Here is a 27,611-nt window from a genome sequence, read left to right as displayed (position 1 = left end):
TGTACTCAGAATGGGTGCAGAGTTACAACAGTGACTACACTTAAAAGCTAATTCACTGGAAGTCCCAAAGTGGTTTATAGCCAGAGTTAATTGTATTGTTCAGGTTAAGGATAAACAGGTGGAGGGTATTGATTGATCAAGTATCTTGAGTACATTTAAAAAGAGGCTGTACTCAAAAGAGTTACATTTTATTTTAAAAAGAGGCTGCTGGGACATTGGGTTGGTTGGTTGGTTGGTAGGAGGCAGAGATATGTAATGCTGCATTCTGTAAATAAACCTCAAGAGAAGGATTTATGTCTTGACTCATACTTTGCCAATTGGCTTGGCATCCTTATAACAACGAGATTGTGAAAGGTACAACACAAATGTATAAAGTTTCATTTTAGCCATTTGCTAGTACAGAACTTGAGTATTGCTGAAAAAAAAGAGACATTTTTTGTTGAAGCTTTTCACCTTGCGCTCATTAGGACAATTCATAAGAAACTGCCAATGTCAGGGGAAACAACCAATTTTTAATGTATGAATTTCAGTGCCATTATGATGCTAGGTATATAGACCATACGCCCCAAAGACTGGTGGATCATATCAAATAGCATATGCCTTCCACTGTTCACAATGGGCAAACACAGACCATACCCCACCATCCCATGCTTACAAAACTCAAAGCAGTGTCCAACATGAGATGTGACTCTGCGATTGGACAACATTTGCTAAACAATTCTCAGTGTGCTAAGAATTAGGCTGACAACAAATCTAAGATTGTTAGTCGGGCTCGTAGTATGGCACATTTGTGAGTACTGGAACCTACCTTTGCAAACAGAGAGAACATGTACACACATTGTGCCTGTTTCAGCTAATCAAAATAAGTGACACCCATTCGCTGGTTCATTCCCCAGGGCAATGCCTTGACCAATCAGAATCAAGCTATCTGGTTTAAAATTCAAACAATGCTTGGTACTTTCCTGTCAGTCACCATCAACTGGTGCATTCCCCACGGCAATGACTCTGCCAATCAGAGTTCACTTGCCAACCAATCAGCACTCTCGTCTCATACAGTATAATTTGTTGTTTCCCCTGACATTGGCACTTTCTTGTGAATTGTCCTGATGAGTGCAAGACAAAAAGCTTCGACAAAATATGTCTTTTTCAGCAATATCCATGTTCCGGTTGAATTTTAGTATACTCAGACATGGCCAGTCGAACAAACATGTTGAAAATCTTTGTGCTGACACATACGCAATCAATCTTGATGTGAATTCATTTTCGTTATCAATGATAAAATCTAACAGAGAAGTTACAAAACCATATCCTGAGGTAATGGAGTTTCCTCAAATTATACTAGCCACAACGTCCCCAAGAGCCAAGTTTCCTTTGGATTTTCCACCTATAATTTCCAGTAAGTGTTGCTCATTTGGAACGTCCGAAACATATTCAGGAACTGAAGCAGGATTAAAAAATAAAATCGCTAGTTTTGAAGGATTTGGAGGAAGTTAAAACCTGCGGGGAATTTAGCCTGAAGAATCAGGCGGTGCGAGGAGGGAAAATAAGAACAAAGTGGAATACACAGGGTTAGAGTTTGCGGACAGTGACAAAATGATGGTGCTTGCAGCTGACTTCGAAGAAAGCTACCCACAAAGATCCAGTAATCTCTGTGGTGTGGGATTCCCCTTTCTCGATGTCAGTTTGAATCTGGTGCCAAATTAATGGGATCTCCAGGCATGCAACAGCAGTGATGTCATCAAGCAGGGTGAACACCCAATCACACTGAAGCAAACCAGGAAGTGTAAACCATGGAAACCCTTCACTTATAGTTTTTTAAATTTTACAGATAGCAAAATGAATGATTGGGTTATACCCATGGGATTAAGGTTGAAGTTAAAATATCATAAACTTTAAAAATAATTTTTATTATTTGAAAGAAGCATGTGGAATTTCCTATCATAAAGGGGAAATGTACGTTCAACAACTATAAAATTGCTCTTCAAGGGCTAGTAAGGTTGTTCAGCAGTAACCAAATGAACTACTGTTAAAAACCCAGTTACATCTCATTCAGCAAGGTGTAACTTTTTCAAGAGGTTTACCAGCACTACCAAGAGTTGAAGTTCTCACAGTGCAATGATTTCCCATTGATTGGAGCCTGGGATGACTTCAGCAGTGCACCTCTGCAGAGCAAAGAATCACTGACAGCAACTCCCGGAGCTCCGCACTTAACTGTGCGTGTGTGGGCTCCATAAGCTGCTATCAGTTTCAGAGGAGTAATGCTGGTGAATGCTGACACTGCAACTGCAAAACCTGGGCCTATATAAAGAAAAGGAGGAAGACATCGTGTGATCCTGTCCTGTACAATCGAAAGATGATGAGGTGGGGGAGGGGTGGTGAAGAGCAAGAGAGAGAAACGGTCACAAATCTTTTCTGTGGCATCTTATCAAATGTTTACTGAAAAACCCACATACATTTATATCCGACACATGCACCCCTTTGCCTTTATGTGTACATTCTACACATTTCCTGAAATATCAGTTATATTAATGGAGCACAATCTGCCCATCACAAATCCATGCTGTCACTGATTAGCTCATGTTGTTTTACGTGCTTACTAACTTCATCCCATGAAATGGTGCTGTGGGTTATAATGGATCTAAGCAGGGTAGAACACACAGCACCCAAACGCTCTAAAAATATCTACATTGTGCTGTGAAATTGTCACCTTCAGAGTGGGACTTGAACCCACAGCAGTCTCACTCAGAGTCAATCCTGAGTCACTCAGCCGATCCATGGCTGGCACCCAAAGGGCTCAGAGGCTTCAAGTGCGGCCCCAGCTTAGATTAGTTAACCCAACACAGGCCAGACACTGAACCTGGCCTCTCCCTGATCCGTATAGGCCAGTACGATGCTACATGGCTCATTTACTAGCTGATCAAAGATCATTTCAGTAGGAAATACTTCAACCAGGCCTCAAGAGGTGGGGAATTAGAACATTAGAACTTTGTTCTTAAACTAAGGCAGAACACAGCATAGATCTTTACAAGGTGTTAGAAGGTTCAATAAAGATTAGCTAGGATGATACCTGAACTGAGAGGTTATAGGCATCAGGAAAGATAGAAGAAGATTGGTTTCTTTTCTCTAGAAAACAGAAGACTGAAAGGTGACCCAATAGGGGTCTTTAAGGTTATGAAATGATTTAATAGGGTAGATGGAAAGATGTTTCTGAAATTTGCAGGGAAGACAGGACTCAGTGCCATAAATATAAGATAGTCACTAATAAATCCAATAGGGAATTCAGGAGCAACACCTTTGCCCAGAGTGGTGAGAATGTGGAACTTGCTACAGCAGGGAGTAGTTGAACGGACAGTATAAATGCATTTAAGGGGAAGCTAGATAAGCTTAAGAGGGAAAAAGGAATACTGATAGAGTTAGATGGTGGAGGAGTATTGGAGCATAAACAACAGGATGGACTTGTTGGGCCAAATGGCCTGTATCTGCATTGAAAAAGTCTATTCACTATGTAAAGATGACATTTTGTTCAGTTTTGCTCTGCTCTTACCCGTGTAGATGTGAAGACAATGATGTGCTGAACGTCCCTCCAAGTCAGACACGGGCGAACCTGAAGCATCAGTGCAATCATTCCTGCAGCAAGTGGTGCAGCAGCTGAGGTCCCCGTGTGGCCCTCTGTACAGCCGGTCCCCTCTTGCATATCCCAGTCAGAGGTCACCTGAATAGTTACAACAGCAAGAAAGGAAGGGAAGGAAAGGATTAATTGATGTTGCATCTGAGAGAGACTTGGGTTGATAAATAAAAAGACAGGTGGGTGGGTAGGGTGGGTGCAGGGAGAGTGTTGGGCTGCATCAAGTTTAAATTTGCCAAGGTCATCCTTGCTGTCATTTAGTATTGTCTATCTCAGGTCTTTTATCCTGTCCCTCTGGGTGTGACACCAGTTATCTGAGCATTTCAGGATGCCTGTCAGTGTGGAGTTAGTGCCCAACAAGCAGGATATGTTCACAACTTCATTGCCGGTGACACCCGCTCACAATCTGGCAGGTGCCAAAAACAGACCCAGCCTAATGCAATGGGCCGTTCCACTTCCTGCACCAACCATTCTTATGCTGCATGGCAGACTGTCAAGATTGTGTCATAAGCACCTCTGTGCTGTGGATTACTATCCACTGGCAACTTGAGTTGCAACCGCACAGTTTTCTATCACCTTCACCGTAAGGGAACAGAAACATTAGCCCTGTCAAGTTTGGAGGTGATCAAATGCAGAAGTGAAAAGACTTTTCTAATACAGTGCTACTTCTTCAATTTATTCAAACTCCTAAAACACAATATAATTTCTAGTCCCAAAAGTCTACATGTTCTTACATTCTAAGTGTCAGTTGTGGCTCAGTTAGTAGCACACCTGCCTCTGAGTCACAAGGTTGTGGTATCCAATCCCACTTCAGGGCTTGAGCACAAAGTTCATGGCTGATATTCCAGTGCAGTACTGAGGGAGTGCTGGCTTTTGAATGAGACGTTAAGTCTGCCCTCTCAGCTGGATATAAAAAGACTCCATGGCACTATTTCAAAACTATTCCTAGTATCTTGGACAATATTTATCCCTCAATAAACAAAAAAAACATGAACTAGTCGTCATCGTATTGCTGTTTGTGGGAGTTTGCTACTCACAAATTGGCAGCTGTGTTTTCCGCCATTACAACAGTGACTAAGCTTCAAAAGCACTTCAATGGCTGTAAAGCACTTTGGGACTGAGGTTGTGACAGATGCTATATAAATACAAGCCTTTCTCCTCTTCCTTTTTACTCTTAATGGAATCCTTGTTTTAGCATCTTTGTAGTACGAGTTCTACATCCTCTTTAGATACAGCACAGTTTGATCTATTAAATTCACTAATTAGATTGAATAGCTGGCAAACAGGAATTGTTTTACGATATATAGCACCCAAGCTTCATATTCCACCCTCCTCCAGGGCTTGTGCCAGAGGTCCCAACTTTGCGATTGCCTTCATTAGCCCTCACTCGGGTTAAAACACACAAAAAGCTGACACTTCAACAGGTAACTAGAATAAACAGCATGTTTCATGGCAGTAATGCACGGGAAGGCAAAATTTATTAACTGATGAGAATTAGGAAATAAGGAAGGATCTGTGTTCCATGCTTAATGTTTAAGATGATAATCTTACTCTATGGCCTTCATTTATCTCCCTCTTACCATTCCCCACCTCCATTTAAAGTATTTAAAAAGTCTTTGATGAATTGCCTACAGATTACTGAGGTTATAAACTCGTGTTGAATACACTTCATCGCTTGAATTTGATACTTTGGTTCAACTGTGTAAGATGATCTATCGATCACTCTTGGTTTTCTGAGGTCTAAGAGGCAGAAGAGTATTAACTCCAAAGGGGATCTCTGTTTGTCCTATCACCATGGAAGTGAGCATGTGAGGGTTCTATCAATTGGGCTCAATCTAATCTAGAAAAGTTATCTGTAACAGACACCATTGCAGGTTCAGTGTTATTAGGAAAGGAAGCAAAGCACCGTGTCTTATTTAACAACAGACTAGGAGAGCCTGTGCCATTTCCAGTGAACAAGTGACAGGAATAAGACTAGAGCCGCTACAGCAAAAAAGGAGGCCGTTTGGCCCATGAGTCCATGCTGGCTCTCTGTACACCCAGTCAGTCCTATTCCTCTACTCTATCCCTGTAGTCCTGCAAGTTTACTTACCTCAAGTGCGAATCCATTTTCCTTTTGAAATCATTGACTGTCTCTGTTCCCACCACCCTCGTAGGCAGCGAGTTCCAGGTCATTACCACTTGCTACGTAAAAAGTTCTTCCTCACATCTCTTACCCAAAAACTTAGATCTGTGTCTCCTAGTCCTTGTACCACCAGCTAATGGGAACTGCTTTCCTTTACTATATTCAACCGTGGACAACTATATATTGTGTACAAGGTCATAATATGATGTACAGGGAATGAAGGTCTTTGGTGTCAGCATTAGAAATACCTGGCATAGAACAAGAATACAGTGCAGCACACGTGTACCACAACCAAACACCCTTTGTGTATGGTGCACTGAGGGCAATGGGGTTACTTTTCCTTTGCTTGTATGACAGTTTTGTATGAAATAGGCTTTTGTGGACTTTCCAAGCAATATCCTATTTGGATGACCCAGTGTCCAGCTGGCCCGCTCAGCATTGAGTCGGATCAATTTTTAGTAGTAGGCTCAGTATTTTAATACCAAAAAGATCTTCCATATCGTAGGCGTGAATGTTGAGCTGTTACCCACCGTCCTTCCAAGGACATCCCTTGATGAGTCAGCCAGTGGAGATGATAAATTTGTCTCTTCACCCGAATGCACCTCCCCCCCCGCCCTCCACCCACCACCCATAACTGTCAGAATTGTGTACATAAGTATTTTGAAGAGAGACAGCCCTGCCACCAATTCAATTAATTTCTGATTACAGGCAGCAGCAAAGGAAGCAAGCCAATGTCAAGCAATCAGCTGTATTTAGTGTAATAAAAACAGAAAACGCTGGAAAAGCTCAGCAGGTCTGGCTGCATCTGTGGAGAGAGAAACAGAGTTGACGTTTCGAGTCCGTATCATTCTTCTTCAGAGCCAGCATCTGCAGTATTTTGCTTGTTAGTGAGTATTTTAGGAGTATTTAGCGTCTTGGCCACTCCCAACAGGGACATAGAGAAGCACCAAGGCATAGTTTGGTTGTTGGTGTGAAGGGCTTTCCCTGTTGCATTCTTCATGCTCACCTGGGATCTCAGCTCCACCATACGCTTCCCTCAAGATGGCTGCAGTGGGGAAGAGACTGTCACCCATTTTCTTCTGGAGTGTGCCTTTTCAAAGCAGGAGTGGAAAGAGATGTAGTGGCTTCTTGTCGAGGTTCATCCCAAGTCGCTCTGTAACACAGGGCTCTGTGCTCTACGGATCGTTCCCAGGGACGCACACTGAGGTAAACACCAAGTGCCGCTGGAGGAGTAACAATTCGATGAAAGATGCTCTTTGGTCTGTCCAAAACTTGCTGGTCTTCCAGTGCAAAGAGCTGTCGATGATTGAGTGTTACAGACGTGTAACTCTATACCCTGCGATGAGTAACTCACCTCCTGACTCCCCAAAGCCTGTCCACCATCTACAAGGCACAAGTCAGGAGTGTGATGGAATACTCCCCACTTGCCTGGATGAGTGCAGCTCCCACAACACTCAAGAAGCTGGACACTGTCCAGGACCAAGCAGCCCGCTTGATTGGCACCACATCCATAAACATTCACTCCCTCCACCACCGATGCATAGTAGCAGCAGTGTGTACCATCTACAAGATGCATTGCAGGAATTCACCAAGGCCCCTCAGACAGCACTTTCCAAACCCATGATCACAACCATTTAGAAGGACAAGGGCAGCAGATAGATGGGAACACCACTACCTGGAAGTTCCCCTCCAAGTGACTCATCATCCTGACTTGGAAATATATCGCCGTTCCTTCACTGTCGCTGGGTCAAAATCCTGGAACTCCCTCCCTAACAGCACTGTGGATGTACCTACATCACATGGACTGCAGCGGTTCAAGAAGGCAGCTCACCACCACCTTCTCAAGGGCAACTAGGGGTGAGCAATAAATGCTGGCTCTGCCAGCAAAGTCCACATCCACATCCCGTGAATGAATCAAAACAAAGACTGTAACATTGCAAGTCCAGGACGACGTGGTGAGGGAGTTTAGGATAGCTGCTGCAACAGCTCAATGGGGAAAGGCCACGGTCTAAGGCCCTCCTGCCATAGAACACCGAGGAGAAGCTGTATAAAAACCCATCTTGTATGCACAAGAGAATGTCTGACATGAAATGCGTATTGTAAATATGACCTGTAAATGCAAGTGGAGCAAGACACCTCAGAGTGCCACGAACTATATTTTTTAAAATTGTATCGTACTCGGTGAGATGTCAAGTTTGAACTGTTATGTAATGTACCTTTATAAATTTTATGAATAAAGTATATATTTTGGAGGAAAAATCCTACATCAATTCCGGACGCCATGAAGTCTCATGGCATCAGGTCAAACATGGACAAGGAAACCTCCTGCTGGTAACCATATACCACCCCCCTCAGCTGATGAATCAGTGCTCCTCCATGTTGAACACCACTTGGAGGAAGCACTGAGGGTGGCAAGGGTGCAGAATGTACTCTGGGTGGGGGACTTCAATGTCTATCACCAAGAGTGGCTCAGAAGCACCACAGACCGAGCTGGCCGAGTCCAAAAGGGCATAGATGCTAGACTCAGTCGGTGGCATGTGGTGAGGAACCAACAGGAGGGAAAAACATATTTGACCTCATCCTCACCAACCTGCCTGCCGCAGATGCATCTGTCCATGGGAGGATTGGTAGGAGTGACCACCGCACAGTCGTTGTGGAGACGAAGTCCTGCCTTCACAATGAGGATACCCTCCATTGTGCTGTGCGACACTACCACTGTGCTAAATGGGACAGATTTCGAACAGATCTAGCAAGGCTGGGCATCCATGAGGCACTGTGGGACATCAGCAGCAGCAGAATTGTACTCAACCACAGCCTGTAACCTCATGGCATGGCATATCCCCCACTCTACCATTACCACCAAGCCACTCAACCCTGGTTCAATGAAAAGTGCAGGAGCGCATGCCAGAAGCAGCACCAGGCACACCTAAAACTAAGGTGTCAACCTGGTGAAGCTACAACAAAAGACTTATTGCATGCCAAACAGCATAAGCAGCAAGCGATAGACAGAGCTAAGCGATTCCACAACCAATGGATCAGTTCTAAGCTCTGCAGTCCCTCCACATCCAGTAGTGAATGGTGGTGGACAATTAAACAACTTGCTGGAGGAAGAGGCTCCATAAATATCCCTATCCTCAATGATGGAGGAGCCCAGCACATCAGTGCAAAAGATAAGGCTGAAGCATTTGCTACAATCTTCAGCCAGAAGTGCCGAGTGGATGATCAATCTCGGCCTCCCCCGGAGGTCCCCAGCATCACAGATGCCAGTCTTCAGCCAATTCGATTCACTCCACATGATATTAAAAAACGGCTGAAGGCACTGGATACTACAAAGGCTATGGGCCCTGACAATATTCATGACACTAAACAGTTGTGCTCCAGAACTTGCCGCGCCCCTAGCCAAGCTGTTCCAGTACAGCCACAACACTGACATCTACCCAGCAATGTGGAAAATTACCCAGGTATGTCCTGTACACAAAAAGCAGGACAAATCCAACCTGGCCAATTACTGCCCCATCAGTCTACTCTCCATCATCAGTAAAGTAATGGGAGGGGTCATCAACAGAGCTGTGAAGTGGCACTTGCTTAGCAATAACCTGCTCACTGATGCTCAGTTTGGGTTCCGCTAGGGTCACTCAGCTTCTGACCTCACTACAGCCTTGGTTCAAACATGGACAAAAGAGCTGAACTCTCAAGGTGAGGCACGAGTGAATGGCCTTGACATCAAGGCGGCATTTCACCGAGTGTGGCATCAAGCAGCCCTAGCAAAACCAGAGTTTTGGGAATGGGATGGGAATGGGATGGGAATCAGGGGGAAAATTCTCCGCTGGTTGGAGTCATACCTAGCACAAAGGGAGATGGCTGTGTTGTTGGAGGTCATCTCAGTTCCAGGACATCACTGCAGAAGTTCCTCAGGGTAGTGGCCTCGGCCCAACCATCTTCAGCTGCTTCATCAATGACCTGCCTTCCATCATAACGTCAGAAGTGGGGATGTTCGCTGATGATTGCACAATGTTCAGCACCATTCGTGACTCCTCAGGTACTGAAGCAGTCCATGTCCAAATGAAGAAAAACTTGGACAATATCCAGGCTTGGGCTGACAAGTGGCAAGTAACATTCGCGCCTCACAAATGCCAGGCAATGGCCATCTCCAACAAGAGAGAATCCAACCATTGCCCCTTCACATTCAATGGCATTGCCATCACTGAATCCCCCACTATCAACATCCTGGGGGTTACCATTGAACAGAAACTGAACTGGACCAGCCATATAAATTCTGTGGCTACAAGAGCAGATCAGAGACTAGGAATCCTGCAGCAAGTAACTCACCTCCTGACTCCCCAAAGCATGTCCACCATCTACAAGTCACAAGTCAGGCATGTGATGGAATTCTCTCCACTTGCCTGGATGAGTGCAGCTCCAACAACACTCAAGAAGCTTGACACCATCCAGGACAAAGCAGCCTGCTTGATTGGTACCCCTTCCACATACATTCACTCCCTCCACCACTGATAATCAGTGGCAGTACCATCTAGAAGATTTGCTGCTGAAACTCACCAAGGCCCCTTAGGCAGCACCTTCCAAACACACGACCACTACTATCTAGAAGGACAAGGGCAGCAGATACATGGGAATATCACCACTTCCGCTCCAAGCCACTCACCATCCCGACTTGGAACTATATCGCCATTGTACCTACATCACAGGGGCTGCAGCGGTTCAAGAAGGCAGCTTACCACTACCTTCTCAAGTGCAATTAGGGATGGGCAATTAATGCTGGCCTAGCCAGCAGCACTACCCTGTAAATTAATTTTAAAAGTGTTCACATTGTCTGCCTCAGGTTCTAAACATATAGCATTCCCCAAAATTGGCTGTACCCCGTACAGGGAAATTAATCCTAGGAGCTCTCATATCAAAAGCACTGACAATTATTCAAATCCAGCTGTGGAATCTTAAGTCTGAGCCAATTATGTAAGTGATAAACCAGAATTTTCCGGCAATGGAGTTAGAATATTCATGTTTAACATAACTGAATGTACATCTTCCACAGTAATTCAAATAAATCGTAACTCAAATATCAAGCCAGAGTTTCAAACACATCTTCACAATAACAGGAACCAACTGTCATTGTAATAAGATTTTTTAGCTAGAAGTACTTTCCTGTTTACGAAATTCTATATTGGATCTTCTGGTAATGTGATATCCCTTATAGTAATGGATTGCGAGCTCTGTGACTCCCCAGGGCTGTATTACATGGAGAAGTGAAATCACCCATCATTGCATCAACATGAGTGATCTGCAACTCGCCCTGTTTTGTGCACAAGAGAAGTTGCTTCCAATCTTTAGCTCCCTGGCAACATTATTTTTACTCCACTAGATCAATCGATATTCTAAAATGACAAACAAATAGTTTTAGAAGTGATTTTAACAAGATGAAAGATGTGACATAGAAATAGCGTTGTAAGGCAATCTGTCTTTTCTCTTTCATTTGTTTCTCTTTCCGTTTTGCTGTAGTTTGTATTTATAGATTTACCAAAACTAAAGCAGAGTGGAATGCATCCAAATTTTTTTTTTGAGACGCCAAGTTTGGTTTTAATGAAAAACCCTATGTGATTAACTGTGTGTTAACGTGCAGGGCCACAGAGTGACATAAAGCAGTTTTAGACCCACCATTCCTGACGTTGGGAAGTCATCTCTAATGGACTGTGGTTGCGGAGTGCAGCGAGTAGTGTGCTTCTGGAAGGGGTGGTGGGGATAGGGAGGGCTACTGAGCAGAGCCAGATTAAAATCAGGGTGGAACAAATCTGAGGCACTCTCTCATGATGTAATGATCGTAAAATAGTCCTCAGCTCTCTGCAACCCTTCAGCCAAGTATCGATAATCTTCAAATAATTTGATGATCGCTAGCTACCGGTCAAAGGGTGGGATTTTCAGTCTCCTGCTGGGTTCCCTAGCTCCATTCCACCTCTTGGCTACTTTTTCCAGAGGTGGGATAGGGTGGTGTTTGAGGGGGGTGGTGGTTGGCTTGTTTGGGGTGGGGGCGAGGGGTGGTGGCTAGCTTCTGGCAAAACTCATTAAGAGCCTACTGAGGTTACTTAAAAGAAGACTGACTGGGGTTTTCCAGTTGGCCTCCGTGTTTCCCAGGTGGTGAGGCTCAGTTTAGGGGCTTGGAGGCTGCTTTCTGGTGGCAGGCTGGGTGGGTGACTGTGCACGAGCAACCTCAGGGCATCGCATAGACGGCTCCTCCCAACCCTACAATGGTGGTGGCCTGGCTGCAAGATCAATTTTTTTTAATTGAAAAAAAATGTCGAAGAGAGAGGCACGGTGGTGCAGTGGTTAGCGCTGAAGCCCCACAGCTCCAGGGACCCAGGTTCGATCCTGGCTTCGGGTGCCTGTCTGCGTGGAGTTTGCACGTTTCCCCATGTCTGCGTGGGCTTCTTCCCACTGTCCAAAGATGTGCTGGTTAGGTGGGTTGGCTATGGTAAATTGTCCCTCAGTGTTTGTGTGTGTGCCCTGTGATGGACTGGATGTACCCTGCCTAGTGCCCATTGCCTGTTGGGATAGGCTCTGACTCCCTGTGACCCTGAGTTGGATGAAGCAGTTCTGGAAAAGTGAGAGAGCTGGAGAGAGGTTGCCTCCATTTTGAAGCACCCTCTCTCTCACCTACCCTCTACTGCAGCCTGCTGCACCTTTCAAGCTGGGAGGCCTCTGACTGGCCAGCCAGCTTCAAGACCCCACCTACTGTCCTTAATTGGACATTGAGCCTGTCTTTAGGCCAATTAAGGACAGCACCCCTTTGAAAATCACAGTGAGTGACTGTTTGCCCTGGTTGGGGGCGGGGGGGGGTTGTGTGGGATCAGGGAAGTCTGTTTCCTGCTCCTGAGGAAAAATCCAGCCCAAAGAGTTGGAGAGCAATATGGTCTACACAATAACATTCTGAACAGAGCATCAGCTTGCTTTAAAGATGGCCAAAAGACTAAAATATTTACATTCTACATGCAAACTCTCAAGTTAAGAGACGCGAGAAACAAAATGGTACTTCTGAAGTGCTAGCAGCAACAGTTGCGAATTCCTGGCCTACCATCCGGTTTCCACCCTTTAGATTAGATATTTCTGCTGGCGCTGATTAAACATTACACCCAGTGTGTAGTGGATTGAGTGACACCATTAGTCAGTCACTGCCAATGATTTTTCCACAACGGTTTCCTGTCTCAGTGTTAAATGGAGAATGTTCCCAAGTGCCTATTAAAAACAATGACTAGGAAGACTTTCCTTTGATTGGTAACTAATCACATTGAAAGTATTGAACACTGGATGTGTGCTCTTTGACAACGTTTAAGAGAGGCCATTAGCTCATCTGTTAATATGTCATGAGATCTGTCAATCAGGAAACAAAATCGGTGTAATGATCATTTTTGCTGGCAGTATGAAACTAAAATCAAACAATTTATGTCCCATTGTTCAATTCATCAATAAATAAAACTGACATCTCAGCAACTGATTGTGACTGAGGGCAGGTTCATTCGCATAATTTAAAAAAAATATTATTCATTTACGAGATGTGGGCGTCGCTGGCTAGGCCAGCAATTATTGCCCATCCCTAACTGCCCTTGAGAAGCTGGTGGTGAGCTGCCTTCTTGGACCGCAGCAGTCCATGTGGTGCAGATACACCCACACTTAGTCACGCCACACTTGATCCTTCCGCAATGTATCATCTCGCCGTCAACTTTGAACTCATTTTTTAAACGGTCACTTCAGACCTCCCTTCACCAGTATCTAGCCAGGACATCAGTAGGTAATTTGCTCCCAGGCTTCTCTCTGTACTATTCTTGATCTTGCTATTACTGTGTTAATAGCACATATTGGCATTGTCCCAAATAAATCTCGCTCTAGATACTTACATTTTCAGCGTTGTGTTGAAATCAAAATTCATCATTGCCTCCAACTCTAAATAATTCTTCTCCCATTACCATTGGACTTCTCTTAGTCCTATAGGCTATCAAAACCCAAACTTGACATCATTTAATTCCACCTCACTCACTCTTTGTAACCTCGGTAGCGTTCAGTAGGCCTTGGCTCCTCTTTCAGGTGCCTCAATAAAAAATGCAGAATTAATCCGATTGTACATAATCTGCGTGAATGCACATTTTGTGACAGAAGATGAGTCATATAGTTTAAGCAATCATTGCAAATTAGGGAATAAATAAATGTAAAAGATTCATAAAAGATCAATAAATCAGGAATTCCACTTACTAGTACACATCAGAAACCTATCTTTAAAGTACTGGTCAGTTAATGTTACAGGGACACATTTTCACAAAGCTTGTGACGTACCATCTCATGTTGAAGGAAAATGGAAAGGCTGAATAAGGCAACATTGGAGAAGCTGCATGGCTGTTTCTCCTCCCATAATGTGAAAACCATGAACTCTTGGGCTGAGATTTTAACTCGATCAAAATCCATTCACTTACAGGGCTGGATTTTACAGCCCACCCCTCCAGACGTGTTTTTGGTTTGGGGTGGGCGGGGGGTGCTGGGTCATGTAAAATACAAGGGGTGCCCGGTCCACCGCCTTTCCCACCCAATCTCGAACTGTCCCCCATAAAACAGTAGGTGAGCAGGTGCCAAAATCGGCAGCCCACCTGCCATTTTTAAATAAATACCCCCCTAAGATGTTATCACCCCTTTGCTCATTCCTGCCTGGCCTCCAAATTCGGCACCCGTCCAACCCCTTTGCTAGGCTACTCGATCCCTCCCTGCCCAAAAAAGCCGGACTCACCTAGCTCCGGCATCCTTCTCTTCTTCATAGGCCAGTTTGCAGCCACAGTAGTTCCCATTGTTAATGTTGCAAATACTGTGACAAAAGAGCAACTGATACTAATTGGGGAAAGATTTGGGCACAGATGTAAGAACCAGTTTCTGCCTGTGGGGTGTTGGGGGAAACTATATGGAAGGGAAAAGTGTCTGTATTTACATCATACTGGGTTTTGTGGTAAATCTATGTTGAAAACATAACAGAAAATGTTGGAAAAACTCAGCAGGTCTGGAAGCATCTGTGGAGAGAAAAACAGAGTTAACGCTTTTGAGTCCATATAACTTCTTCAGAGCTGAAGAGAGGTAGAAATGTGATGGATTTCATACTGTTTAAGAGGCGATGGAGCAAAATAAAAGGTCAGGGATAGGTGGGAGCTTGGGAGAGATTTGACAAAGATGTCATGGACACAAGATAAAGGGAGTGTTAATGGTAGTGTTAAAGACTAAGGAAGGTGCTGATAGTGACATAAAGGTAAGGTAGCAGAATGTGTTAATAGCAGAACAAGAGTCAGCGCTCTGTGAAAGCACAACATAAGCACAAGAGACAGATGGCCCTGTGGTGGGGAGGGGGTTGGGGAAAAAAAATGGGATTAAAAAGGAGGTTAAGATGGAGGAGAGAGTTCATGGTCTGAAGTTGTTGAACTCCGTGTTAAGTCCAAAAGGCTGTAATGTGCCTGATCAGAAAATGAGATGCTATTCCTCCAGTTGGCGTTGAGCTTCAGTGGAACATTGCAGCAGGCCAAGGACGGACATGTGGGCATGAACGTAAGATGGTGATTTGAAATGGTAAGCGTCAGGAAGGTCTGGGTCATGCTTGTGGGCTGAGCGAAGGTGTTTTATGTCAGATTTCCAGCATCGGCAGTACTTTGCTTTTATTACTATGTTGAAGACAGACGGGCTCCGCTTCTTCCTTAGTCAGATGGACGTTCACCGAATTAACACCCGCTACCGAGTTCTGGTGAAGCTGGGACAATCAGGTTGGCTGGCTGCTTGAGGGTGGGGCTTCGTCCCACTGAGGGGCTGGAGTACCACTCTGTCTGTTTAGCACTCTCTCCCACCCGCTCCGGCAGCACGTTATGGCTACGGGGCTGGCTTCTTTCCGGTGCGTCGGCTGCCAAATTTCCTTCGGGAACACTTCGCAACGCCGTAAAATCCAGCCCACACAGTTAAAACCAGGGCCCTAGCTCGTATGGGGCTCTCCAAATTCTAGCTACTTCACTGTGAACAGCTTTGTTCCTGCATTTAATTGTAATACTTTTTTTCCAAAAATCCTTCAAAATAAGAACAGTGAGAGAAACAAACCTCAGGAGGGTCACAGCAAAGGTCCTCAAATCCAAACAAAGGTTGCTTCTCTCACTTCCAACCATATTCAATTCTATCACACTGCTCACAAAGTACTTTTCCGATTAAAATGATCTTTACTGCTATTTTAAACAACAACTTGCATTTATATATTGTCTTCAACTTGATAAAATGTCCCAAAGCACAGGACCATTTTCACTTACAAACTTGACGCTGAGCCACGTAAAGTCATATGACAGTTCATGAAGTAGGTTTTAAGGAAAAAACAAAAAGCTAAAAGCTACTGCGGATGCTGGAAATCCAAAACAAAAACAGAATTACCTGGAAAAACTCAGCAGGTCTGGCAGCATCGGCGGAGAAGAAATCAGTTAACGTTTCGAGCCTTCATGGCCCTTCGGCAGAACTGAAGCATAGTTAGAAGAAGGGAGAAATATAAATTGGTTTAAGGTGGGTGGGGGGGGGGGGGGGGAGAGGAGAGAGAGACATTGAGGGTGTGGTGATTGTGGAGATGAGCAGATAATCAAAAGATGTCACAGACAAAAGGGTCAAAGAGGTGTTTTGTCTGAGAAAAGTGCTAATTAAGAATGGAAGACAGGATATTCAAAGTACAGCTCTAGTGGGGGTGGGGTGGAAAGGCTGACAAGCTTTTAGTTTTAGATTTAAAAATAATGGAAATAGGTGGGGAAAGAAGAATCTATATAAATTATTGAAAAAAAAAAGCGGGGTGGGGGGGGTGGGGGGAAGAAACGGGGTGGGGATGGGGGGAGGGGGAGTTTAAGATCTAAAGTTGTTGAATTCAATATTCAGCCCGGAAGGCTGTAAAGTGCCTAGTCGGAAGATGAGGTGCTGTTCCTCCAGTTTGCGTTGGGCTTCACTGGAACAATGCAGCAAGCCAAGGACAGACATGTGGGCAAGAGAACAGGGTGGAGTGTTAAAATGGCAAGCGACAGGGAGGTTTGGGTCTTTCTTGCGGACAGACCGCAGGTGTTCCGCAAAACGGTCGCCCAGTTTGCGTTTGGTCTCTCCAATGTAGAGGAGACCGCATTGGGAGCAACGAATGCAGTAGACTAAGTTAGGGGAAATGCAAGTGAAATGCTGCTTCACTTGAAAGGAGTGTTTGGGCCCTTGGACGGTGAGGAGAGAGGAAGTGAAGGGGCAGGTGTTGCATCTTCTGCGTGGGCATGGGGAGGTGCCATAAGTGGGGGTTGAGGAGTAGGGGGTGATGGAGGAGTGGACCAGAGTGTCCCGGAGGGAACGATCCCTACGGAATGCCGTCAGGGGGGGTGAAGGGAAGATGTGTTTGGTGGTGGCATCATGCTGGAGTTGGCGGAAATGGCGGAGGATGATCCTTTGAATGCGGAGGCTGGTGGGGTGATAAGTGAGGACAAGGGGGACCCTATCATGTTTCTGGGAAGGAGGAGAAGGCGTGAGGGAGGATGCGCGGGATATGGGCCGGACACGGTTGAGGGCCCTGTCAACGACCGTGGATGGAAAACCTCGGTTAAGGAAGAAGGAGGACATGTCAGAGGAGCTGTTTTTGAAGGTAGCGTCATCAGAACAGATGCGACGGAGGCAAAGGAACTGAGAGAATGGGATGGAGTCTTTACAAAAAGCGGGGTGTGAGGAGCTGTAGTCGAGGTAGCTGTGGGAGTCGGTAGGCTTGTAATGGATATTGGTGGACAGTCTATCATCAGAAATTGAGACAGAGAGGTCAAGGAAGGGAAGAGAAGTGTCAGAGATGGACCATGTGAAGATGATGGAGGGGTGGAGATTGGAAGCAAAATTAATAAATTTTTCCAGGTCCCGACGAGAGCATGAAGCAGCACCGAAGTAATCATCGATGTACCGGAGAAAGAGTTGTGGGAAGGGGCCGGAGTAGGACTGGAACAAGGAATGTTCCACATACCCCGTAAAGAGACAGGCATAGCTGGGGCCCATGCGGGTACCCATAGCCACACCTTTTATTTGGAGGAAGTGGGAGGAGTTTAAGGAGAAATTGTTCAGTGTGAGAACAAGTTCAGCCAGACGGAGGAGAGTAGTGGTGGATGGGGATTGTTGGGGCCTCTGTTCAAGGAAGAAGCTAAGGGCCCTCAGACCATCCTGGTGGGGGATGGAGGTGTAGAGGGATTGGACATCCATGGTGAAGAGGAAGCGGTTGGGGCCAGGGAATTGGAAATTGTTGATGTGACGTGAGGTGTCAGAGGAATCACGGATGTAGGTGGGAAGGGACTGGACAAGGGGAGAGAGAAGGGAGTCAAGATAACGAGAAATGAGTTCCGTGGGGCAGGAACAGGCTGACACGATCGGTCTGCCAGGACAGTTCTGTTTGTGGATTTTGGGTAGGAGGTAGAAGCGGGCCGTCCGAGGTTGGGCGACTATCAAGTTGGAAGCTGTGGGAGGAAGATCTCCAGAGGAGATGAGGTCAGTGACAGTCCTGGAAACAATGGCTTGATGTTCTGTGGTGGGGTCATGGTCCAGGGAGAGGTAGGAGGAAATGTCTGCGAGTTGACGCTCAGCCTCCGCGAGGTAGAAGTCAATGCGCCAGACACCCCACCATCCTCCGCATTCAAAGGATCATCCTCCGCCATTTCTGCCAACTCCAGCATGATGCCACCACCAAACACATCTTCCCTTCACCCCCCCTGACGGCATTCCGTAGGGATCGTTCCCTCCGGGACACCCTGGTCCACTCCTCCATCACCCCCTACTCCTCAACCCCCACTTATGGCACCTCCCCATGCCCACGCAGAAGATGCAACACCTGCCCCTTCACTTCCTCTCTCCTCACCGTCCAAGGGCCCAAACACTCCTTTCAAGTGAAGCAGCATTTCACTTGCATTTCCCCTAACTTAGTCTACTGCATTCGTTGCTCCCAATGCGGTCTCCTCTACATTGGAGAGACCAAACGCAAACTGGGCGACCGTTTTGCGGAACACCTGCGGTCTGTCCGCAAGAAAGACCCAAACCTCCCTGTCGCTTGCCATTTTAACACTCCACCCTGTTCTCTTGCCCACATGTCTGTCCTTGGCTTGCTGCATTGTTCCAGTGAAGCCCAACGCAAACTGGAGGAACAGCACCTCATCTTCCGACTAGGCACTTTACAGCCTTCCGGGCTGAATATTGAATTCAACAACTTTAGATCTTAAACTCCCCCTCCCCCCATCCCCACCCCGTTTCTTCCCCCCACGCCCCCCACCCCGCTTTTTTTTTTCAATAATTTATATAGATTCTTCTTTCCCCACCTATTTCCATTATTTTTAAATCTAAAACTAAAAGCTTGTTAGCCTTTCCACCCCACCCCCACTAGAGCTGTACTTTGAATATCCTGTCTTCCATTCTTAATTAGCACTTTTCTCAGACAAAACACCTCTTTGACCCTTTTGTCTGTGACATCTTTTGATTATCTGCTCATCTCCACAATCACCACACCCTCAATGTCTCTCTCTCCTCTCCCCCCCCCCCCCCCCCCACCCACCTTAAACCAATTTATATTTCTCCCTTCTTCTAACTATGCTTCAGTTCTGCCGAAGGGCCATGAAGGCTCGAAACGTTAACTGATTTCTTCTCCGCCGATGCTGCCAGACCTGCTGAGTTTTTCCAGGTAATTCTGTTTTTGTTTTAGGTTTTAAGGAACGTCTGAAAGGAGAAAAGACAGAGAAAGAGAGAGACCGAGAGATTCAGGGAGGGAATTCCACAGCTTATGGCCTAGGCAGCTAAAGGCATGGTCACCAATGGTGGAGTGATGGAAATCAAGGATGCACAAGGGCAAGGTGAACTGCGCAATTCAGAAAAGGTCACTTTTCACAGGGCACTGTGAGCCTCTGCTAATCCACATAGTTCAGGTGGTAAACTGCAGCACATGGTGTCCCCTGGAGGAATACCTGCTACAAAGTTCTAGGTTCGATCTCACTCAGAGCAGAAGTGGAGGCCCGACAATTGGTCTCAATGCCCCTGGACTAGGGACATGATTTCCCATTACAAAGCAATGGCTTCTCGTTCCTGATCGCTGACCCTCTCCTGGAAAATGTTCACTTGCACAAGATGGGCAAGGGAAAGGTTTGGGTTCAGCCTCGACACTTGAGAGGTTGAACACGCCGGAGACGTTCACCGTTTACGGTTACTCGTTAATCATGGTCAATGGGGCACACGGCTGTAAACTCTCCAAGATTGTTCTTTAGTCCCTAGGAATTGAAGATTACTCTCCTGGGCACTGTTGTTAGCAACCTGGGAGGAAGCACATTGTGGTGTTGAAAACATTGTGGTTTTTTTTTTCATTATCTTACAAAAATATTAGAAATGAGATAAAAGGATGTTGACTGTTGGAGGTGGATCGTCATGTGATGTAACCTCCAGGAATATGTCCAACTAGGCTTGGAAACCCTATAATTAGACATTTGCCAATATCACTGGAACTGCTCGCAGCAAGAATGGGGAAGACATAGAGGGGATGGAAAATGAAAAAGAAGACTTCGTTCTTTTGGCAAGATGTTCAATCTAGACCCCATCTGCCCTCTCAGGTGGACATGGAAGATTCCATGGGAAGAGCAGGGGAGTCCTCCCTCATATCCTGGCCACTATTTATCCTTCAAATAACGACACTAAAACAGATTATCTGCTCAGTATCTCATTGCTATTTATTGGAGCTTGCTGTGTTGCAAGTTGGTTCCTGTGTTTCCTACGTTACAATAGTAACCACTTTGGGACTGCCTGAGCTTCTGAAAGGCGCTATATAAATGCAGGTCCTTTCTCTCTGGTTGATGTTAATAGCACATGTCCGAGCGACGTCTCAAGGAACAAGAACTTGTAGCTAGACATGGGGAGGTTGTTGAGCCTTTATTCAACCTGAAAGGTTGTAATTAAAGCACAGAGTAACAATGCATTCATTTGACTTTTCTGGTTCAGTGAGCAGACTTTGTCAGGCTGCAGGTGTTTCGCTATCATAGACACTTTATGGCCTAGGCTATCCCTTTATATAATACTGACACTGAAAACAGGAGGAGAGCGATGATGCAGATGAAAACAACACAGAATATTTTGTACCACACCAGCTCTGAGGGTTGTGACAAAATTCTTCATCTTTACACCAGTGTGGTAATAAAAGCAAATTGATTTAAGAACTGATATTTATTTTTCTTGAAAAAAAAATTAATATAAGTAAGTTGTGGCCAGAAGAGATGGAAATCCCTCCCTGGGAGGACTGGCTCAGATACACCCATCCTCTGTACATGTATCGGAGAAGCTGAACATAAACTGGTGATGAGACAGCCAGGGCAGCTGCATTACTACACAAGGGGAACAGCTAAGCCGTTCCGATTTGCTTATAACAGGAGAGCATTTTCTCCAGCCACTCCCAAAGAGCAATGTTGCTGTTATATATTGTATTATCTGTAAATAGCTAGGAACTACTTAGCTCGGAACTAATGTATCATGTGAAGGTGTTCAAAGGGACCTTATTTCATGGCTGCACTAGAGACTGATGTGTTGTGTATAGACTGGCTCAATCTGGTCCTTCTTTGAACCAGGCAGCATGGCAAAAATGAAGAGTTTCTGATCTTTCCAAGCTTAAAGTGCGCTTGTTAACAACATCTGGGAACCAAAAGACAAGACAACATAGCAGCTGCTTTAATTGGAACTTGCTTCTTTATTTCTATTCCACACCCAATTGCTTGTGATGACTCCAAAAAGGAAAATAACTGCTCCTAACTTTGGACAATTGGAACACAGGATGTGTCCCTGAGATTTTGGCTTCTTGGGAGGAAGCTGTCCTGTTCAAATTCCTGCAGGAACCCTGATATTTAACACCACTCTGCAATTCCAGGACATTTCTTTGAGCTCTCAATATTTTTTACCCCCATACTGCGTATGTCAAAGAGACCAGGGCAATTCGAATTATAGACTGAAGAGCTTCTGGCTGAAGTGCTATAGTGTTTGGAAAACTATATCCCTGAATTCTTAACAAGTCAAAAGTGAAAGAAGTGTCTCCCCTTCAAGTACATCAAGATGCAGAGGAAGTGCCTGCCCTGTACTTTCCTGTTTACTGCATTTCAACTATATATGTGTAGAAATTCTAAGAATTCAGACAATATTGGGGAGCTAAGCAGCGGCATGAACTGATAAGTGCCTTGATGAGATACTTTTAATACATGGCATGACGTGCAAGAGACAGAAAAAATGGTACATTTTGTGACCTCGTGTCTTTAAATTAATCAGTGACCCATCACTGAACAATTCCATTGAAAATTACAACTTTTTTAGGGGTCATTTATGTGCTTTAAGGTGAGAAACAGGCATTAACCACCCTGGAAGTTTACCTTTTACAGTATAATGTAGCCATCCCTATCCTGCATGTCCACCTTCCCAATCCTTGCTGACCTATATTGGCTCCTGGCTCCCAAAAACGTTAAATACAAAATGTTCACCCTCTTCCTCAAATCACACCATGGTCTAACTCCACTCTATCTGTGCAACATCGACCAGCTTCAAGCCACTTACTGCACTCTCGGGCTCCCCACCACTCACATTCCTCTCCCTTTGTCTCCATTATCGGTGATGGAACCTTTCACTTTTCTCCCTGTGATGCCCTTCCAAAACTCCTCCACTTCTCCTCCACTTTCAAAACCTTCTCCAAACCCTGCTGTGAGATCACTTTTGGTCACACATCTCAACCTCTCCCCCCACGGCTTACAAGGCTCCATTCCCTTGTCGAATCCAATTTATTTGTTTTATTCTCCTTCCGCTCACCACCACCTCCAACCCCCGCCCACCGGTCCTCTGTAAAGTCACTTGGGACATCTTCGAAGGTGCGATATATAAGAGCAAGCCATCGTTGATTATTTGGCATATTTTAGTGTGTTTTGCTTCCTGAGAGATAATCCCTCCAATCTTAAATTCTTGTACACAACTTGCACATCACCGCAAAAGGCAATAGTGACTATAGTTATTTTCCTGCAAGCTTTACGACTTCCATCCAGTCTTTATCGGTTTCCTTGCATCGCAGGTTTTTATCTGCCACATCAGTCAGTACAGCCAGCATTATAGACCTAATGCCGCATTTCAGAGTGCAACCTTTCACAAGTAATTGCTACAAACAGGAAGTCGACTCATTGTTAAGTAGATAATTACGATTGCAGTAAACAACACCTTAATTGGCTTCTTAGATGCAATCCATTAGCGAGGAGAGGTTCCAATAATGTCTTCTGACAAATGCAAGTACAGGGCCCTGGCTCACTAAAATAGAAGCCCCATCGCAAAGGTATTAATACAATTTGCTTCGAAATGTTGCGATATGCAAACAAATCAGGACTTCATCTGTTCCCTATTATTTTGGCTGTGGTACCTCAAATAATGTTTTTACGTTCTTTCATTGGACATGGGTGTCGCTGGCTGGAGCAGCATTTTTATTAGCCCATCCCTAGTTGCCCTTGAGAAGGTGGTGGTGAGCCGCCTTCTTGAACCGCTGCAGTCCATGTGGTGTAGGTACACCCACAGTGCTGTTAGGGAGGGAGTTCCAGGACTTTGACTCAGCGGCACTGAAGGAACGGTGATATATTTCCAAGTCCAGGTGGTAGAGGTCGGAATAATGCAGCTGGAGTCACCGGAGCCCGGAATTACTGCCATGGGATACTGGCACAAAAATACTTGTTGGCAGCACGAGAAACATGGCAAATGTTACAAACTGGCAGCCTAATTTCAAAGGCTTAGCATACTTTCTGCTCGCTTGTTCTTTGAAAGGACTGAGTTGTGCCGAGACACACAGGTCTAGGCATAGGGCCTGCCCTCTTAAAACTTGTCCATGTGACTATTCTGCATCAGTTGCCAGGTTATCCAAATACCTCATGACCAGTGGCACCATTCAGAGAGATTTTCAAATCATATGACATCTGGATGGCCTTTCCCTTCCAATTGAAATTTCACCTCATTATTCATATTTTCTGACAGTGTGAACTGCATCAAATTCAGAAATTAAAAGCTACATTTTTACCTGTTTTCAAAGAGAAGGGAATGATTTTATCACATTGATTAGTGGTAATAATTTTTCTCCGTCTGCGACACCTTACTAATACTAACACATTCCCAAGGGGCCCCTGCAGTTATTAACGCACTCCTGGGGGCCCTCCTATAAATATTAACACATTCCCGAGGGACCCTCTGGAAATATCAACACATTCCGGGCCACCCTCCAGTAATTATTAACACACCCTACAAATATTAACGCAGTCTCGAGTAACTCCTCTAAATATTAGCACACTCCTGGCGGAAGCAAGAAAATTTGGCCATTCCCTGTCCTAATTCTTGAAAGGCACTGCAAATGGTAAAGTGGAAAACCCTGCTATCGTTACAAAGAATATTTCATTAGAATAGAGCAGGAGGAATAACACACGACAGTCATTCAATAAATACAGAAACACTGCTGATGTCCCAGTTGATGCTCCCCTCACACCTTGATAGATATTCTTGGGTTTCTGAAGCTAAGACTACAACTTGTGATATGGATAAACACCACCTTTAAACACAGAGCAAAAATTCCTCGAATAAAATAATTCCCCCCGTAAAACAGGCTTGACCAGTCAATTTTTTTTTGAAACATAAGACACACAAGAGAGGCTGACGTAATTTAGTTCTGTGTCAGAAATTGCTATTGTATGACAAAGATTATACTGTGAGAATGCTTTCAGAAATTAAAAGTAAGTTAGTGTGCCAAAAGCAACTTGGTTACCCACTTAAAAGGGTGTGTGTATTTGAGTCTGTGGATGCTGAAACACTTGGCCTTTGAAGGAAGCAATGACCTCATACATTTCCTGTCACTGTACGTTACTTTGAAATCCCAAATCCTGACAAAGCATTCCCAACTCTGCCTCATTTCCCTCCCGTCTATCCACATCACCCCCCACCCCCCACCCCCCCGCCCCCCAACATCCCCATTGCTCCCACCATATTATGTCACTGTCCTTACAAACCACCCTGCACACGGTGGATGACCTCATCTAACCTCCAAGGCGTGTTCAACAGCCATAGCAAACTGGAACAGAGAGGCTGAGTATCAGACACTACAAAGGATTGTCTATTCATGTTGCAATCAGTTCCAAAGAACCTGTCCCTCCTAGTAAACTAATGGCTTAAGAACTGAATGAGATGCAAAGAATCAAATAAAAATTTGTAACCAGGGCTACGAGATCAGGGATTAGCACGGTTCAATAGAACAATTTTGAAAATTGCTGAGGTGAAAAAGAGAGCTTCAAGGATGACTTCATTCCATTAAACTCATATGTAGGATTTAAACTTAAACTTAAATTAACTTGCATTAAAATAATAAGGTAAGTAAGTTTGCCTGTCAGTTCAAAATGCAAAAAGACATTTTAGGAGTGAATTTAAAATATACAATCTAAAAACACACCATTGCTTATGATGAGTTGGAGGTTGCATTGTTTCTTGAGGTGGTACTATGATATGGAAATGAGTTACGGATGCTTGGGTTAACCTCTCGATGTAGAGTTAGATGCATGCTTTTCCTGTTAAAAGTAACCTCAGATAAAGTCCAAAGGTTGTTGTTTTATGTGTTCTCGCTATTCTTGAAGCAATAAAATAAATTCACAGTTGCCTTAACTGATCCTAAATAGAATTTCATAGTCAGTCTTCCTGCTGATCATTAAAAAAAAAAGTTATGGCCCATCCCTTTTGTTTCAAAATGTGGTTTTGTTCATCGGACTCGAAAGGGAAGCAACTTTATTCCCTATTCAGGAGACCAAATGAAAAGGGTTTGTGTTGACTGACATGGACTGCAGCCAACTGGGAGGAGCTGAAACATCAGGAGAAGAAACTCTTGCAGCAAACACCAATTCAGTAACTGTATCTCACCAAATTGAAACCCAGGTTTCTAACAAAAGAGTAGGCCTCCAAAGCTAAACAGGTTCCCAATTGAGGCAACTGGACAAGTAAGAAAAGAAGTTTTACCCTGAATTGTTTTTGTGTCTTTAGTGCTACAACTCCCATGCTTACATGAGAAATCATGATAACCGTTGCTGGAGTTTGGAATCCTCAGCTCTAACACCCAGAAAGACAATTCCCACAAGTAGACGGAGTCTCCATTGAGTCAACCTTCTATGTAAAGTGATTGGGTATCAGGACTAACAATTACCCCTTAATTACAGCATAATGCAACAGGGATTATTTGAGAACTGCATCTATTCCATTTGTTTGCTCTTAAAGGTAGTAAATACTATAAATCCAGTCTAAAATAAGCTTATTTACAGGATAATCACACAAAAACAGAAAGACATGGCATATTATTAATGGAACAAATACTTAGAAAACAGTGAGGATGAAATCAGTCTGCAGGGAATTATTGTAGCTAACAGTAGCTACAATAATTCCCTGTAGACTGCTATTTTTACAAAAGGTGAAGCAGTAGGTCATATAATATAGTGAATATAGTAAACCATCCACCAAACTGGAGTGGACAAAATAGTAACTCCAAAGAATAGTAATTTTTTTCAAAATTATTTTTAAATACACATAGCGCTTATAGAGTTATAGTCATAGGGATCTACAGTGCAGAAAAAGGCCCTTCGGCCCATCGAGTCTGCGCCGGTCAAACACGTACCTAACTATTCTAATCCCATTTTCCAACACTAGGCCCATAGCCTTGTATGCCATGGCATCGCAAGTGCACGTCCAAGTACTTCTTAAATGTTATGAGGGTATCTGCCTCTGCCACCCTTTCAGGCAGTGAGTTCCAGATTCCCACCACCCTCTGGGTGAAAAAATTCTTCCTCACATCCCCTCTAAACCTCCTGCCCCTTACCTTAAATCTATGCCCCCTGGTTATTGATCCCTCCACTAAGGGGAAAAGTTCCTTCCTGTCTACCCTATCTATGCCCCTCATAATTTTATACACTTCAATCATGTCCCCCCTCAATCTCCTATGCTCTAGGGAAAATAAGAAAATAACCCCAGTCTATCCAATCTCTCCTCATAACTAAAACTCTCCAGCCCAGGCAACATCCTGGTAAATCTCCTCTGCACTCTCTCTCTAGTGCAATCACATCCTTCCTATAATGCGGATTCCAGAAGTGCACGCAATACTCTAGCTGTGGCCTAACCAGCGTTTTATACAGTCCCAGTATAACCTCCCTGCTCTTATATTCTGTGCCTTGGCTAATAAAAGGCAAGTATCCCATATGCCTTCTTAACCACCTTATCTACCTGTCCCACTACCTTAAGGAACTGGTGGACATGCACACCAAGGTCCCTCTGACCCTCGGTACTTCCCAGGGTCCTACCATTCATCGTGTATTCTTGTGCCTCGTCTGTCCTGCCCAAGTGCATCACCTCACACTTATCCAGATTAAATTCTATTTGCCACTGATCAGCTCATCTGACCAGCCCGTCTATATCCTCCTGTAACCTAAGGCTATCCTCCTCATTATTTACCATGGGCTCTTACGTTCGTTTCAGTCTCCCATGTGGGACCTTATCAAAAGCCTTGCTGAAATCCAATCTTTGCTGTGGCCAGAGAGGTATTGAAAATTATTGCCAACCCCGCTGCTATCTCTTCCCTTGCCTCACCTCAACAGCCTTGTTGTGCCAAACAGTTGTGGCAGTTGTTTCAAGTTCCCTTTTAGGATTTGAGCAGCTCAGCATTTACTATCGGCTGTGCCATAACACCTCAGGAAGTTTAGAGAGGTTTAAAGAACATTAAATACATTCAATGAAAAAATTGACACTGGTCCTGTTAGAAGCATATTT

The 27,611-nt window shown here is 44.6% G+C and overlaps 1 protein-coding gene across 4 annotated transcripts in view; it reads right to left on the bottom strand.

The window, feature by feature from the left end:
• Window positions 1–27,611, bottom strand: part of pcsk7 (proprotein convertase subtilisin/kexin type 7) — a 222,319-nt gene that overhangs the window by 51,425 nt on the left and 143,283 nt on the right. For all 4 annotated transcript variants that reach the window (XM_078532565.1, XM_078532592.1, XM_078532583.1 and 1 more), the window contains one exon: window positions 3,545–3,712. In XM_078532565.1, the coding sequence (XP_078388691.1) occupies window positions 3,545–3,712 (168 nt within the window). The remainder of the gene's footprint in view (window positions 1–3,544; window positions 3,713–27,611) is intronic.

This window comes from Cetorhinus maximus, chromosome 2 (genome assembly GCF_964194155.1).
Source record: "Cetorhinus maximus chromosome 2, sCetMax3.hap1.1, whole genome shotgun sequence".
Classification (NCBI taxonomy): domain Eukaryota; kingdom Metazoa; phylum Chordata; class Chondrichthyes; order Lamniformes; family Cetorhinidae; genus Cetorhinus; species Cetorhinus maximus.
The sequence above is the reverse complement of the archived record's forward strand: the minus strand, read 5'-3'. Positions and strand labels throughout refer to the sequence as shown.